Consider the following 16,596-nt stretch of genomic DNA (forward strand, 5'->3'; position numbering starts at 1 on the left):
AGGCCCCAATAGGACCCCATTACCCCCCATAGGACCCCGTTAGCCCCCTATAGGACCCCATTATAAACCCATGAACCCCAATACGACCCCATTATCCCATATAGACCCCAATACGACCCCATTCCCACCCCATAGACCCCATAATACCCCCTCCCCCTCCCCCATTGACCCCATCACGTGACCCCCTTTAAGCCCCGCCCCCTCCACGCTGGAGCCTCGCCCCCCTCCCACCCCCGGACTTTGCCCCCCGCCCTATAACAGGGGTCGCCCCCCCCCCACCCCATAGACAACAAGTGGCGATGGGTGCGTTTATGGGGGGGGGTCCCATGGGGGTTGGGGGGGGGTCGTGTGGAGGACCCCCCAAATATGGGGTGGGGGGGGTTGGTTGGGAGAAAAGACCTAAAAAGAGGGTTTTTTAACCCAAAATTGGGTTTAGGGGTTGGGGGCTTTTTGGGGTGGGGGGGTGTCAATTATGGGGGGGGGTCTCGATGGGAGCTGATAGAAAAGAGGGTTTAGAGCCCGAATGACCCAAAATTGGGTGTTTTTGACCCAAAATAAGGGGAGAAATGGGGGTTGAATGGGACCGTCTATAGGGGGGTCGGATTTGAGGGGGGGTTTGGGGGGGGTTTAAAGTGGTGGGGGGGGCTGGAAAGTGTCATAAATGAAGCGGGGGGACCCGAATTGACCAAAAATGGGGGTTTTGAGCCCAAAATTGACCAAAAATGGGGGTTTTTAACCCAAAATATGTGTGGGGTTTAATGGGCTTTTTAAGGGGGTGGGGGGGTCATTATGGGGGGGTCTCGATTGGAACTGATAGAAAAGAGGGTTTAGAGCCCGAATGACCCAAAACTGGCTGTTTTTAACCCAAAATAAGGGGGGAAATGGGGGTTGAATGGGACCGTCTATAAGGGGGTCGGATTTGAGGGGGGGTTTGGGGGGGTTTAAATTGGGGGAGGGGGCTGGGAAGTGTCATAAGTGAAACGGGGGGACCCGAATTGACTAAAAATGGGGGTTTTGAGCCCAAAATTGACCAAAAATGGGGGGTTTTAACCCAAAATATCTGTGGGGTTTAATGGGCTTTTTAAGGGGGTGGGGGGGTCGTTATGGGGGGGGGTCTCGATGGGAGATGAAAGAAAAGAGGGTTTCGAGGCCAAATGACCCAAAATTGGGTGTTTTTAACCCAAAATAAGGGGGGAAATGGGGGTTGAATGGGACCGTCAATGGGGGGGTCGGATTTGAGGGGGGGTTTGGGGGGGTTTAAAGTGGTGGGAGGGGCTGTAAAGTGTCATAAATGAAACGGGGGGACCCGAATTGACTAAAAATGGGGGTTTTGAGCCCAAAATTGACCAAAAATGGGGGTTTTAAACCCAAAATATGTGTGGGGTTTAATGGGCTTTTTAAGGGGGTGGGGGGGTCATTATGGGGGGGGTCTCGATGGGAGCTGATAGAAAAGAGGGTTTAGAGTCCAAATGACCCAAAATTGGGTGTTTTTAACCCAAAATAAAGGGGGAAATGGGGGTTGAATGGGACCGTCTATAGGGGGGTCGGATTTGAGGGGGGGTTTGGGGGGGGTTTAAAGTGGGGGGGGGTCCGGAAAGTGTCATAAATGAAACGGGGGGACCCGAATTGACTAAAAATGGGGGGTTTGAGCCCAAAATTGACCAAAAATGGGGGTTTTTAACCCAAAATATGTGTGGGGTTTAATGGGCTTTTTAAGGGGGTGGGGGGGTCATTATGGGGGGGTTCTCGATGGGAGATGAAAGAAAAGAGGGTTTCGATCCCAAATGACCCAAAATTGGGTGTTTTTAACCCAAAATAAGGGGAGAAATGGGGGTTGAATGGGACCGTCTATAGGGGGGTCGGATTTGAGGGGGAGGTTGTGGGGGTTTAAAGTGGTGGGGGGGTCCAAAAAGTGTCATAAATGAAACGGGGCGACCCGAATTGACTAAAACTGTTGGTTTTGAGCCCAAAATTGACCAAAAATGGGGGTTTTTAACCCAAAATATGTGTGGGGTTTAATGGGCTTTTTAAGGGGGTGGGGGGGTCATTATGGGGGGGGTCTCGATTGGAACTGATAGAAAAGAGGGTTTAGAGCCCGAATGACCCAAAACTGGCTGTTTTTAACCCAAAATAAGGGGGGAAATGGGGGTTGAATGGGACCGTCTATAGGGGGGTCGGATTTGAGGGGGGGTTTGGGGGGGTTTAAAGTGGGGGAGGGGGCTGGAAAGTGTCATAAGTGAAACGGGGGGACCCGAATTGACTAAAAATGGGGGTTTTGAGCCCCAAATTGACAAAAAATAGGGGGTTTCAACCCAAAATATGTGTGGGGTTTAACGGGCTTTTTAAGGGGGTGGGGGGGTCATTATGGGGGGGGTCTCGATGGGAGATGAGAGAAAAGAGGGTTTAGAGCCCAAATGACCCAAAATTGGCTGTTTTTAACCCAAAATAAAGGGGGAAATGGGGGTTGAATGGGACCGTCTATAGGGGGGTCGGATTTGAGGGGGGGTTTGGGGGGGTTTAAAGTGGTGGGAGGGGCTGGAAAGTGTCATAAATGAAACGGGGGGACCCGAATTGACCAAAAATGGGGGTTTTGAGCCCAAAATTGACCAAAAATGGTGTTTTTTAACCCAAAAATGATGCAAGAAGGGGCTTAAGGGGGGGGGGGGGGGGTCTGAAATGTCCCAATATTGGGGTTTTTCACCCCAAAAATGGGGCTGAAAAGGGGATTTTAAGGGCGGGGGGACCCCAAATGACCCAATATTGGGGTTTTTCACCCCAAAAATGGGGCTGAAAATGGGGTTTATCACCCCAAAAACAGGCCCTAAAAGGGGGTTCTAAGGGGGGGGGGGGTCAGAAATGAGCCAATATTGGGGTTTTTCACCCCAAAAATGGGCCCTAAAAGTGAAGGAGCCGCCCCAAAAATGGCCATTTATGGGTATTTGGGGGTCAAAATGACCCAAATTTGGGTGTTTTCAACCCAAAATGTGGCTGGAAATGGGATTGTAGGGGATTTGTAGGGGGGTTGTATGGGATTCAATGGGTTTCAATGGGATTCAATGGGATTTATATGGGATTTATATGGGATTCAATGGGATTTAATGGGATTTATATGGGATTTATATGGGATTCAATGGGATTCAATGGGATTTATATGGGATTTATATGGGATTTATATGGGATTCAATGGGATTCAGGGGGATTCAATGGGGCTGTGTGGGATTTATATGGGATTTTAATGGGATTCAATGGGATTTATATGGGATTCAGTGGGATTCAATGGGATTTATATGGGATTCAATGGGATTCAATGGGATTTATATGGGATTTAATGAGATTTATATGGGATTCAATGGGATTCAATGGGATTCAGTGGGATTGGATGGGATTTATATGGGATTTATATGGGATTTATATGGGATTGTAGGGGATTTATATGGGAATCAATGGGATTCAATGGGATTTATATGGGATTTATATGGGATTGAATGGGATTTTAATGGGACTGAGTGGGATTTATATGGGATTTATATGGGATTCAATGGGACTGAGTGGGATTGGGTGGGATTTCTATGGGATCCAATGGGATTCAATGGGATTTATATGGGATTCAATGGGATTGGATGGGATTTATATGGGATTTATATGGGATTGAATGGGATTCAATGGGACTGAGTGGGATTGGGTGGGATTTATATGGGATTCAATGGGATTGGGTGGGATTTATATGACATTTATATGGGATTTATATGGGATTCAATGGGACTGAGTGGGATTGGGTGGGATTTATATGGGATTTATATGGGATCCAATGGGATTCAATGGGATTTATATGGGATTGAATGGAATTCAATGGGACTGAGTGGGATTTATATGGGATTCAATGGGATTTATATGGGATTCAATGGGACCGGATGGGATTGGATGGGATTTATATGGGATTACAATTGGATTCAATGGGATTCAATGGGATTTATATGGCATTTATATGGGATTGAATGGGATTTTAATGGGACTGAGTGGGATTTATATGGGATTTATACGGGATTCAATGGGATCCAATGGGATTAGATGGGATTTATATAGGATTTAATGGGATTTATATGGGATTTAATGGGATTTATATGGGATTCAATGGGCTTTATATGGGATTCAGTGGGATTGGATGGGATGTATATGGGATTTATATGGGATTCAATGGGATTTATATGGGATTTAATGGGATTCAATGGGATTTATATGGCATTTATATGGGATTCAATGGGGCTGAGTGCGATTTATATGGGATTTTAATGGGATTCAATGGGATCCAATGGGATTAAATGGGATTTATATGGGATTGAATGGGATTCAATGGGACTGAGTGGGATTTATATGGGATTTATATGGGATTGAATGGGATTTTAATGGGACTGAGTGGGATTTATATGGGATTTTAATGGGATTGAATGGGATTGTAGGGGATTTATATGGGATTCAATGGGATTTATATGGGATTCAATGGGATTGGGTGGGATTTATATGGGATTCAATGGGATTCAATGGGGCTGAGTGGGATTTATATGGGATTTTAATGGGATTCAATGGGATCCAATTAGATTAGATGGGATTTATATGGGATTTAATGGGATTTATATGGGATTCAATGGGATTCAATGAGACTGAGTGGGATTTATATGGGATTTTAATGGGATTCAGTGGGATTGTAGGGGATTTTAATGGGATTCAATGGGATTTATATGGGATTTATATGGGATTTATATGGGATTCAATGGGATTCAGTGGGATTCAATGGGATTTATATGGGATTTATATGGGATTTATATGGGATTCAATGGGATTTATATGGGATTTATATGGGATTTATATGGGATTCAATGGGATTTATATGGGATTTATATGGGATTCAATGGGATTATATGGGATTTAATGGGATTTATATGGGATTTATATGGGATTTATATGGGATTGAATGGGATTTATATGGGATTCAATGGGATTTATATGGGATTCAATGGGACTGGATGGGATTGGATGGGATTTATATGGGATTTATATGGGATTCAATGGGATTCAGTGGGATTGGATGGGATTTATATGGGATTCATATGGGATTCAATGGGATTCAATGGGATTAGATGGGATTTATATGGGATTTATATGGGATTCAATGGGATTCAATGGGATTTATATGGGATTCAATGGGACTGAGTGGGATTTATATGGGATTTTAATGGGATTGAATGGGATTGTAGGGGATTTATATGGGATTCAATGGGATTTATATGGGATTCAATGGGACCGGATGGGATTGGATGGGATTTATATGGGATTACAATGGGATTCAATGGGATTCAATGGGATTCAATGGGATTCAATGGGATTTATATGGGATTGAATGGGATTTTAATGGGACTGAGTGGGATTTATATGGGATTTATATGGGATTTATATGGGATTCAGTGGGGCTGAGTGGGATTTATATGGGATTTTAATGGGATTCAATGGGATCCAATGGGATTAAATGGGATTTATATGGGATTTAATGGGATTTATATGGGATTCAATGGGATTCAATGGGACTGAGTGGGATTTATATGGGATTTTAATGGGATTCAATGGGATTGTAGGGGATTTTAATGGGATTCAATGGGATTTATATGGGATTTATATGGGATTTATATGGGATTTATATGGGATTCAATGGGATTCAATGGGATCCAATGGGATTCAATGGGATTTAAATAGGATTTGGTGGGTTTTATTTATGGGGTGGGGACAGTTTGGGGTCTGGACCCCAAAAAGAGGCAGAAAAGGGATTTTGAACCCCCAAAAATGGTCAGAAATGGGGATTTTTGGGGTGAAAATGGCCCCAAATGGGGATTTTGGGGTGAAAATGGCCCGAATTTGGGGCTTTTTTGTCCCTAAAAGGGCCGGATTTGGGGTTTTTTGGGGTTATTTCTTATAGGGTTGAGGATGATGGACCCCAAAGTGACGGCGACGGCGCTGCTGCTGCTGCTGCTCTGCTCTGGTCAGCCCCAAAATGGCCCTAAATGGACCCAAAATGGCCCTAAATGGACCCTAATGACCCCAAAATGGCCCTAAATGGACCCAAAATGGCCCTAAATGGACCCTAATGACCCCAAAATGGCCCTAAATGGACCCAAAACGGCCCTAAATGGACCCTAATGACCCCAAAATGGCCCTAAATGGACCCAAAATGGCCCTAAATGGACCCTAATGACCCCGAAATGGCCCTAAATGGACCCAAAATGGCCCTAAATTGACCCAAAAATAGACCCTAATGACCCCAAAATGGCCCTAAATGGGCCCAAAATGGCCCTAAATGGACCCTAATGACCCCAAAATGGCCCTAAATGGACCCAAAATGGCCCTAAATGGACCCTAATGACCCCAAAATGGCCCTAAATGGACCCAAAATGGCCCTAAATGGACCCAAATGGACCCAAAATGGCCCTAAATGACCCCAAAATGGCCCTAAATGGACCCAAAATGGACCCAAAATGGACCCTAATGACCCCAAAATGGCCCTAAATGGACCCAAATGGACCCTAATGGCCCTAAATGGCCCTAAATGGACCCAAAATGGACCCTAATGACCCCAAAATGGCCCTAAATGGACCCAAAATGGCCCTAAATGGACCCAAATGGCCCCAAATAGCCCCATTGATCCCAATAACCCCATTGACCCCATAGCCCCCATTAACCCCATAGCCCCCATTAACCCCATTGACCCCATTAACCGCAATACCCCCATTAACCCCCATAGCCCCCATTGACCCCATAGACCCTATTGACCCTATAAACCCCATTGACCTCCATAGCCCCCATTGACCCCCATAGCCCCCATTGACCCCATAGACCCCATTGACCCAATAGACCCCATTGACCCCATTGATCCCACTGACCCTGTTCACCCCATAGACCCCATAAACCCCATTAACCCCATTGCCCCTATAGCCCCCATAGACCCCACTGACCCCATAGACCCCATTAACCCCATTAACCCCATTGACCCCATAGCCCCCATTGCCCCCATAGTCCCTATTGCCCCCATAGCCCCCATTGACCCAATAGACCCCATTGACCCCATTGACCCCATTGATCCCATTGACCCTATTCATCCCATAGACCCTATAAACCCCATTGACCCCCATAGACCCCATAGACCCCATAGCCCCCATTGACCCAATAGACCCCATTGACCCCATTGATCCCACTGACCCTATTCACCCCATAGACCCCATAGCCCCCATTAACCCCATTGCCCCCATAGCCCCCATTAACCCCATTGACCCCATTGACCCCAATACCCCCATTGACCCCATTGACCCCAATACCCCCATTGACCCCATTGACCCCAATACCCCCATTGCCCCCACTGACCCCATAGACCCCATTGACCCCAATACCCCCATTGACCCCAATAATCCCATTGACCCTATTGACCCCAATACCCCCAACACCCCCATTAACCCCATTGACCCCATAGACCCCAATACCCCCATAGCCCCCATTAACCTCCATTGACCCCATTAACCCCAATACCCCCATTAACCCCCATAGCCCCCATTGACCCAATAGACCCCATTAACCCCATAGACCCTATAGCCCCCATTGCCCCCATTAACCCCATTAACCCCATTGACCCCATAGACCCCAATACCCACAGAGACCCCAATACCCCCATAGACCCCATTGACCCCATAGACCCCATTGACCCCATAGACCCCATAGCCCCCATTGCTCCCATAGCCCCCATTAACCCCATTGACCCCATAGACCCCAATCACCCCATAGACCCCACTGACCCCATAGACCCCATTGCCCCCATTGCCCCCATTAACCCCACTGTCCCCCCCAGCCTCTTGGGGCCGCCCCCCCTCGGCCCCGACCCCACAACCGCCCCATTCATCCCAATGGACCCATTTGGGGTCGGCCGCTGTGGGGCTGGTGGGTCGTGGGGTCAAAATGGCCGGGGGGCTCCTGGAACGGCTCAGACCCCCAACCACCCCACAGAGCATCAGGTAAGAGACCCTCAATAACCCTATAGGTTCTATAGGGCTGCCCTATATATAACCCTATAGATCCTATAGGGCTGCCCTATATATAACCCTATAGATCCTATAGGGCCGCCCTATAGATCCTATAACCCTAAATAACCCTATAGGTCCTATAGGGCCGCCCTATTGATCCTATACCCCTAAATAACCCTATAGATCCTATAGGGCTGCCCTATATATAACCCTATAGATCCGCCCTATTGGTCCCAAACCCTATAGATCCTATAGGGCCACCCTATACATAACCCTATAGATCCTATACCCTAAACCCTATAGATCCTATAAGGCCACCCTATACATAACCCTATAGATCCTATACAATATATAACCCTATAGATCCTATAGGGCCGCCCTATATATAACCCTATAGATCCTATACCCTTAAACCCTATTGATCCTATAGGGCCGCCCTATTGATCCTATACCCTATATAACCCTATAGATCCTATAGGGCCGCCCTATACATAACCCTACAGATCCTATACCCTAAAACCTATTGATCCTATAGGGCCGCCCTATTGATCCTATACCCCTAAATAACCCTATAGATCCTATAGGGCCGCCCTATTGATCCTATACCCCTAAATAACCCTATGGATCCTATAGGGCTGCCCTATACATAACCCTATAGATCCTATATAACCCTATAGATCCTATAGGGCCACCCTATTGATCCTATAGGGCCGCCCTATTGATCCTATACCCCTAAATAACCCTATAGATCCTATAGGGCCACCCTATTGATCTATAGGGCCACCTTATTGATCCTATACCCTATATAATCCTATAGATCCTATAGGGCCACCCTATACATAACCCTATAGATCCTATACCCTTAAACCCTATAGATCCTATACCCTATATAACCCTATAGATCCTATAGGGCCGCCCTATTGATCCTATACCCTGAAATAACCCTATAGATCCTATAGGGCCGCCCTATATATAACCCTACAGATCCTATAGGGCCGCCCTATAGATCCTATACCCTTAAACCCTATTGATCCTATACCCTATATAACCCTATAGATCCTATAGGGCCGCCCTATATATAACCCTATAGATCCTATAGGGCCGCCCTATTGATCCTATACCCCTAAATAACACTATAGATCCTATAGGGCCACCCTATATATGTATTGGTCCTATATATAACCCTATAGATCCTATAGGGCTGCCCTATTGATCCTGTACCCTAAACCCTATAGATCCTATAGGGCCGCCCTATACATAACCCTATAGATCCTATATAACCCTATAGATCCTATAGGGCCACCCTATTGATCCTATAGGGTCGCCCTATTGATCCTATACCCCTAAATAACCCTATAGATCCTATAGGGCCACCCTATTGATCTATAGGGCCACCTTATTGATCCTATACCCTATATAACCCTATAGATCCTATAGGGCCGCCCTATATATAACCCTAGAGATCCTATAGGGCCGCCCTATTGATCCTATACCCTTAAACCCTATTGATCCTATACCCTAAACCCTATAGGTCCTATATGGCCGCCCTATTGATCCTATACCCTTAAACCCTATTGATCCTATAGGGCTGCCCTATTGAGCCTATACCCTAAATAACCCTATAGATCCTATAGGGTCACCCTATTGATCCTAAACCCTAAACCCTATAGATCCCATACCCTAAATAACCCTATATATCCTATAGGGCCGCCCTATTGATCCTATAGCCTAAACCCTATAGATCCTATAAGGCCACCCTATACATAACCCTATAGATCCTATATAACCCTATAGATCCTATAGGGCCACCCTATTGATCCTATAGGGTTGCCCTATTGATCCTATACCCCTAAATAACCCTAGAGATCCTATAGGGCCACCCTATTGATCTATAGGGCCACCTTATTGATCCTATACCCTATATAACCCTATAGATCCTGTACGGCCACCCTATATATAACCCTAGAGATCCTATAGGGCCACCCTATTGATCCTATACCCTTAAACCCTATTGATCCTATACCCTAAACCCTATAGATCCTAAACCCTATAGATCCTATAGGGCTGCCCTATAGATCCTATACCCTATATAACCCTACAGATCCTTTAGGGCCGCCCTATTGATCCTATACCCCTAAATAACCCTATAGATCCTATAGGGCAGCCCTATATATAACCCTATAGATCCTATAGGGCCGCCCTATTGATCCTATAGCCTAAACCCTATAGATCCTATAGGGCTGCCCTATTGATCCTATACCCCTAAATAACCCTATAGATCCTATAGGGCCGCCCTATTGATCTTAAACCCTAAACCCTATAGATCCTATAGGGCCGCCCTATTGATCCTATACCCTAAACTCTATAGATCCTATACCCTATATAACCCTATGGATCCTATAGGGCTGCCCTATATATAACCCTATAGATCCTATAGGGCCGCCCTATATATAACCCTAGAGATCCTATAGGGCCACACTATTGATCCTATACCCTTAAACCCTATTGATCCTATACCCTAAACCCTATAGATCCTAAACCCTATAGATCCTATAGGGCTGCCCTATAGATCCTATACCCTATATAACCCTACAGATCCTATAGGGCCGCCCTATAGATCCTATACCCCTCAATAACCCTATAGATCCTATAGGGCCGCCCTATTGATCCTATACCCTTAAACCCTGTAGATCCTATACCCTAAATAACCCTATGGATCCTATAGGGCCGCCCTATATATAACCCTATAGATCCTATAGGGCCGCCCTATTGATCTTAAACCCTAAACCCTATAGATCCTATAGGGCCGCCCTATTGATCCTATACCCTAAACCCTATAGATCCTATACCCTATATAACCCTATAGATCCTATAGGGCCGCCCTATTGATCCTATACCCCTAAATAACCCTATATGTCCTATAGGGCCGCCCTATTGATCCTATAGCCTAAACCCTATAGATCCTATAGGGCTGCCCTATTGATCCTATACCCCTCAATAACCCTATAGATCCTATAGGGCCGCCCTATTGATCCTATACCCTAAACCCTATTGATCCTATACCCTAAATAACCCTATGGATCCTATAGGGCCGCCCTATATATAACCCTATAGATCCTATATAACCCTATAGATCCTATAGGGCCGCCCTATTGATCCTATACCCCTAAATAACCCTATTGATCCTATAGGGCCACCCTATATATGTATTGGTCCTATATATAACCCTATAGATCCTATAGGGCCACCCTACTGATCCTATACCCCTCAATAACCCTATAGATCCTATAGGGCTGCCCTATTGATCCTGTACCCTAAACCCTATAGATCCTATAGGGCCGCCCTATATATAACCCTATAGATCCTATAGGGCCGCCCTATATATAACCCTACAGATCCTATAGGGCCGCCCTATTGATCCTATACCCCTAAATAACCCTATTGATCCTATAGGGCCACCCTATATATGTATTGGTCCTATATATAACCCTATAGATCCTATAGGGCTGCCCTATTGATCCTATACCCCTCAATAACCCTATAGATCCTATAGGGCTGCCCTATTGATCCTGTACCCTAAACCCTATAGATCCTATAGGGCCGCCCTATATATAACCCTATAGATCCTATAGAGCCGCCCTATTGATCCTATACCCTTAAACCCTATTGATCCTATACCCTAAACCCTATAGATCCTAAACCCTATAGATCCTATAGGGCTGCCCTATAGATCCTATACCCTATATAACCCTACAGATCCTATAGGGCCGCCCTATAGATCCTATACCCCTCAATAACCCTATAGATCCTATAGGGCCGCCCTATTGATCCTATACCCTTAAACCCTGTAGATCCTATACCCTAAATAACCCTATGGATCCTATAGGGCTGCCCTATATATAACCCTATAGATCCTATAGGGCCGCCCTATTGATCCTATACCCTTAAATAACCCTATAGATCCTATAGGGCCGCCCTATTGATTCTATACCCCTAAATAACCCTATAGATCCTATAGGTCCACCCTATTGATCCTAAGCCCTATAGATCCTATAGGTCCGCCCTATTGGTCCTAAACCCTATGGATCCTATAGGGCTGCCCTACTGATCCTATACCCCTAAATAACCCTATTGATCCTATAGGGCCACCCTATACATAACCCTATAGATCCTATACCCTTAAACCCTATAGACCCTATAGGGCCGCCCTATTGATCCTATACCCCTAAATAACCCTATGGATCCTATAGGGCAGCCCTATATATAACCCTATAGATCCTATAGGGCCACCCTATTGATCCTATACCCTTAAACCCTATTGATCCTATACCCTAAACCCTATAGATCCTAAACCCTATAGATCCTATAGGGCTGCTCTATAGATCCTATACCCTATATAACCCTACAGATCCTATAGGGCCGCCCTATAGATCCTATACCCCTCAATAACCCTATAGATCCTATAGGGCCGCCCTATTGATCCTATACCCTTAAACCCTGTAGATCCTATACCCTAAATAACCCTATGGATCCTATAGGGCCACCCTATACATAACCCTATAGATCCTATACCCTTAAACCCTATAGATCCTATACCCTGAAATAACCCTACAGATCCTATAGGGCCGCCCTATTGATCCTATACCCTATATAACCCCATAGATCCTATAGGGCCGCCCTATTGATCCTATACCCTGAAATAACCCTATAGATCCTATAGGGCCACCCTATAGATCCTATACCCTAAATAACCCTAGAGATCCTATAGGGCCGCCCTATTGATTCTAAACCCTATAGACCCTATAGGGCCGCCCTATATCTCCTATGGGGTTTCCTTATAGGGACGCCTATGAGAAGGGCACGGTGGCGGTGCTGACGTACACCGGGATCCTGACGGACCAGCTCTACCATTGGTGGCAGGGGGAGCAGTGACACCCCATAGACCCCTATGAACCCTATAAGGGGGCTGGGACCCCGACCCCATAACAACGACCCTATATGGGGTATGGGGGGGGGGTCACCACTTATGGGGCGACCCCAAAAATGGGGGAAACGGCATTAAAATGGGGGAAAAGGACAGAAAATGGGTTCTAATATGGCGTCTGTGGGGGATATAGGGGGATATAGGGGAAAATAAGGGGGGATATAGGGGAGAATATAGGGGGGAAATAATAGGGTCAAATGGGACTCAGTTTCCCAGCGTCCCTTTGAGCAAGATGGCGGAACTTCCGGTTGTAGCACCGCCCCCCTTTGAAATGGGACTCGGTTTCCCAGAGTTCCTTGCGCAAAAAATGGCGGAACTTCCGGTTTTAGCATGGCCCCCCCCTCCCCCCCCTTTGAATGGGACTCGGTTTCCCAGCATTCTTTGCGGAACTTCCGGTTTTAACACCGTCCCCTTTGAATGGGGCTCAGTTTCCCAGCGTTCCTTTCGTCAAAATGGTGGAACTTCCGGTTTTAGCACCGCGCCCTCTGAAGGGGACTCAGTTTCCCAGCATTCCTTGCGGAACTTCCGGTTTTACCACCGGTCCCTTTGAAAGGGACTCAGTTTCCCAGGGTTCCTTGCACAAGATGGCGGAACTTCCGGTTGTAGCACTTCCTACTTTGAAGGAAACTCAGTTTCCCAGCATTCCTTGCGGAACTTCCGATTTTACCACCGCCTCCTTTGAATGGGGCTCAGTTTCCCAGCGTTCCTTTCCTCAAAATGGCGGAACTTCCGGTTTTAGCCCCATTACTTTTGAAGGGGACTCAGTTTCCCATCGTTCTTTGCGAACACTTCCGGTCGTATCACCACTTCCGCTTCCGCTCTTAGCCCCGCCTCTTCCGGACGGGGCCTGTCACTTCCGCCTCGTCACGATGGAGGAGATCGGAGTGTTGTGTGAAAAAGCGCAGGTTTGGGGGGCGATTTTGGGCTGAAAACGGGCGATTTTGGGGCTTTTTGGGCTAAAAATGGGCATTTTTGGGTGAAATGGGGATTTTTGGGGTCACGGGGGAGATTTGGGGGGGAAAAAGGGCTTTTTTGGGGTGAAATATGGGGTTGTTATGGGCTGAAATGAGGCGATTTTGGGGGTGAAATGGGGCCGATTTTTGGGGTGAAATTGGGGGATTTTGGGGCTTTTTGGGGTGAAAATGGGGATTTTTGGAGTGAAATTTGGGGTTTTTTGGGTCTTTGGGTTTAAATTTGGGGGTTTGGGGGCTGAAATTTGGGGTTTTTTTGGGGTGAAAATGGGGGGTTTTGAGGCTGAAATATGGGGTGAAATGGGGCTGATTTTGGGGTGAAAATGGGGGGTTTTGGGGGTGAAATATGGGGTGAAATTTGGGCCATTTTTGGGGTGAAATTGGGGGATTTTGGGGCTTTTTGGGGTGAAATTTGGGTTTTTTGGGGGTGAAAATGAGGTTTTTTTGGGTCTTTGGGGGTGAAATTTGGGGGTTTTGGGGTGAAATTTGGGGGTTTTGGGGCTTTTTGGGGAGAAATATGGGGTTTTTGGGTTGAAATGGGGCCATTTTTGGGGTGAAATTGGGAGATTTTGGGGTCTTTGGGGGTGAAAATGAGGTTTTTTGGGGTGAAATTTGGGGGTTTTGGGGCAGAAATTGGGGTTTTTTGGGGTAAAAATGGGGGTTTTTGGGGGTGGAATATGGGATTAAATGGGGCCATTTTGGGGTGAAATTGGGGCATTTTGGGGCTTTTTGGGGTGAAATTGGGGATTTTTGGGGTGAAAAAGGACTTTTTTGGGGTCTTTGGGGGTGAAATTTGCGGGTTTTGGGGTGAAATTTGGGGTTTTTGGGGTGAAATTTGGGGTTTTTTGGGGTAAAAATGGGGGTTTTTGGGGGTGGAATATGGGATTAAATGGGGCCATTTTGGGGTAAAATTGGGGGATTTTGGGGCTTTTTGGGGTGAAAATGGGTTTTTTTGGGGTGAAATTTGGGGTTTTTTGGGGTCTTTGGGTTGAAATTTGGGGGGGTTGGGGCAGAAATTGGGGTTTTTTTGGGGTGAAAATGGAGGGTTTTGGGGGTGAAATTTGGGTTTTTGGGGGTGAAATGGGGCGATTTTTGGGGTGAAATTGGGAGATTTGGGGGTTTTGGGGGGTGAAAATGGGTTTTTTTGGGGGTGAAAATGAGCGTTTTTGGGTTGAAAAAGGACTTTTTTGGGTCTTTGGGGTGAAATTTGGGGGTTTTGGGGCAGAAATTGGGGTTTTTTGGGGTGAAAATGGGGGGTTTTGAGGCTGAAATATGGGGTGAAATGGGGCCATTTTGGGGTAAAATTGGGGGATTTGGGGGCTTTTTGGGGTGAAATTGGGGATTTTGGGGGTAAAAAAGGACTTTTTTGGGGTCTTTGGGGTTAAATTTGCAGGTTTTGGGGTGAAATTTGGGGTTTTTTGGGGCTTTTTGGGGTGAAATTTGGGGTTTTTTGGGATGAAAATGGGGGGTTTTGAGGCTGAAATATGGGATTAAATGGGGCCATTTTGGGGTGAAATTGGGGGATTTTGGGGCTTTTTGGGGTGAAAAAGGACTTTTTTGGGGTCTTTGGGGCTGAAATTTGTGGGTTTTGGGGCTTTTTGGGGTGAAATATGGGGTTTTTGGGGTGAAATGGGGCCATTTTGGGGGTGAAATTGGGGGATTTTGGGTTGAAAACGGATGTTTTTGGCATCTTTGGGGGTGAAATTTGTGGGTTTTGGGGTGAAATTTAGGGTTTTTGGGGTCTCTATGGGGTAAAATATGTTTTTTTGGGGGGTGAAATTGGGGGATTTTGGGGTTTTTGGGGGTGAAATTTGTGGGTTTTGGGGTGAATTTTTCGGTTTTTGAGGTTTTTGGGGTGAAATTGGGGGTTTTGTGGGTGAAATATGGGGTGAAATGGGGTCATTATTGGGGTGAGATATGGGGTTTTAGGGGTTTTTGGGGGTGAAAATGGGGTTTTTTGGGGTCTTTGGGGGTGAAAATTGTGGGTTTTGGGGTGAGATTTGGGGATTTTGGGGCTTTTTGGGGTGAAATTTGGGGTTTTTTGGGGTGAAATATGGGGTTTTTGGGGTTTTTAGGGTGAAAAAGGACTTTTTTGGGGTCTTTGGGGGTGAAATTTGCAGGTTTTGGGGTGAAATTTGGGGTTTTTTGGGGCTTTTTGGGGTAAAATGGGGTGTTTCAGGACGAGCTCCCGTCCCTGCCCCGCCCCCACCCTGCTCTGCCCTTCCTGGGACCCGAGGCCGAAGATCTGGAGGATCTGTACAGCAGGTATAAGGTGAGACATATAGGAACCATATAGAGACCCTATAGAGACCCCATAGAGACCCATAGGGATCTGTACAGCAGGTATAAGGTGAGACATATAGGAACCCTATAGACCCCATAGAAACCCCATAGAAACCCTATAGGAACCCCATAGGGATCTGTACAGCAGGTATAAGGTGAGACATATAGAAACCCTATAGGAAACCTATAGAAACCCTATAGAAACCCTATAGAAACCCCATAGGGATCTGTACAGCAGGTACAAGGTGAGACCCTATAGGAACCCTATAGAGACCCTATAGACACCATAGAGACCCATAGGGAT

At 46.2% G+C, this 16,596-nt stretch overlaps 2 protein-coding genes and 1 long non-coding RNA gene across 8 annotated transcripts in view; 2 read left to right on the forward strand and 1 right to left on the reverse strand.

Moving 5' to 3' along the window:
• Nucleotides 1-235: 235 nt before the first annotated feature.
• On the forward strand, nt 236-13,138 carry LOC146751930 (apolipoprotein C-II-like). The gene is made up of 4 exons (XM_085533409.1): nt 236-303; nt 5,966-6,028; nt 7,883-8,045; nt 12,896-13,138. Exons 1-4 carry the CDS (start codon nt 300-302, stop codon nt 12,984-12,986), a joined length of 321 nt encoding a protein of 106 aa, XP_085389535.1. The 5' UTR covers nt 236-299; the 3' UTR covers nt 12,987-13,138.
• Nucleotides 5,962-7,221, reverse strand: LOC146751931 (uncharacterized). Of its 3 annotated transcripts, none has more exons than XR_014941101.1 (3): nt 6,610-7,221; nt 6,298-6,443; nt 5,962-6,223 (listed from the first exon to the last, which is right to left on the reverse strand). It is a non-coding gene; the product is annotated as an uncharacterized LOC146751931 (long non-coding RNA). The 3 variants fall into 3 exon arrangements; XR_014941099.1 differs by having other exon boundaries at nt 6,528-7,219; XR_014941100.1 differs by having other exon boundaries at nt 5,962-6,234; nt 6,350-6,443; nt 6,528-7,216.
• A 692-nt stretch (nt 13,139-13,830) lies between the features above and the next one.
• LOC107307631 (26S proteasome regulatory subunit 6B) overlaps nt 13,831-16,596 on the forward strand; it is a 32,740-nt gene continuing 29,974 nt past the window's right edge. For all 4 annotated transcript variants that reach the window (XM_085533410.1, XM_085533412.1, XM_085533411.1 and 1 more), the window contains exons 1-2: nt 13,831-13,943; nt 16,189-16,281. In XM_085533410.1, the coding sequence (XP_085389536.1) occupies nt 13,908-13,943; nt 16,189-16,281 (129 nt within the window). In that variant the 5' untranslated portion in view covers nt 13,831-13,907. The remainder of the gene's footprint in view (nt 13,944-16,188; nt 16,282-16,596) is intronic.

This window comes from Coturnix japonica, unplaced genomic scaffold (assembly GCF_054131305.1).
Source record: "Coturnix japonica strain WE unplaced genomic scaffold, WE-NBRP24 Scf060, whole genome shotgun sequence".
NCBI lineage: Eukaryota > Metazoa > Chordata > Aves > Galliformes > Phasianidae > Coturnix > Coturnix japonica.

What these genes read in the sequence shown, in the direction of transcription:
- LOC146751930 (XM_085533409.1), top strand. An exon ending in GCTGCTGCTGCTCTGCTCTG is followed by an intron (nt 6,029 to 7,882) that starts GTCAGCCCCAAA and finishes TGTCCCCCCCAG; the next exon opens with CCTCTTGGGGCCGCCCCCCC. An exon ending in ACCACCCCACAGAGCATCAG is followed by an intron (nt 8,046 to 12,895) that starts GTAAGAGACCCT and finishes GTTTCCTTATAG; the next exon opens with GGACGCCTATGAGAAGGGCA.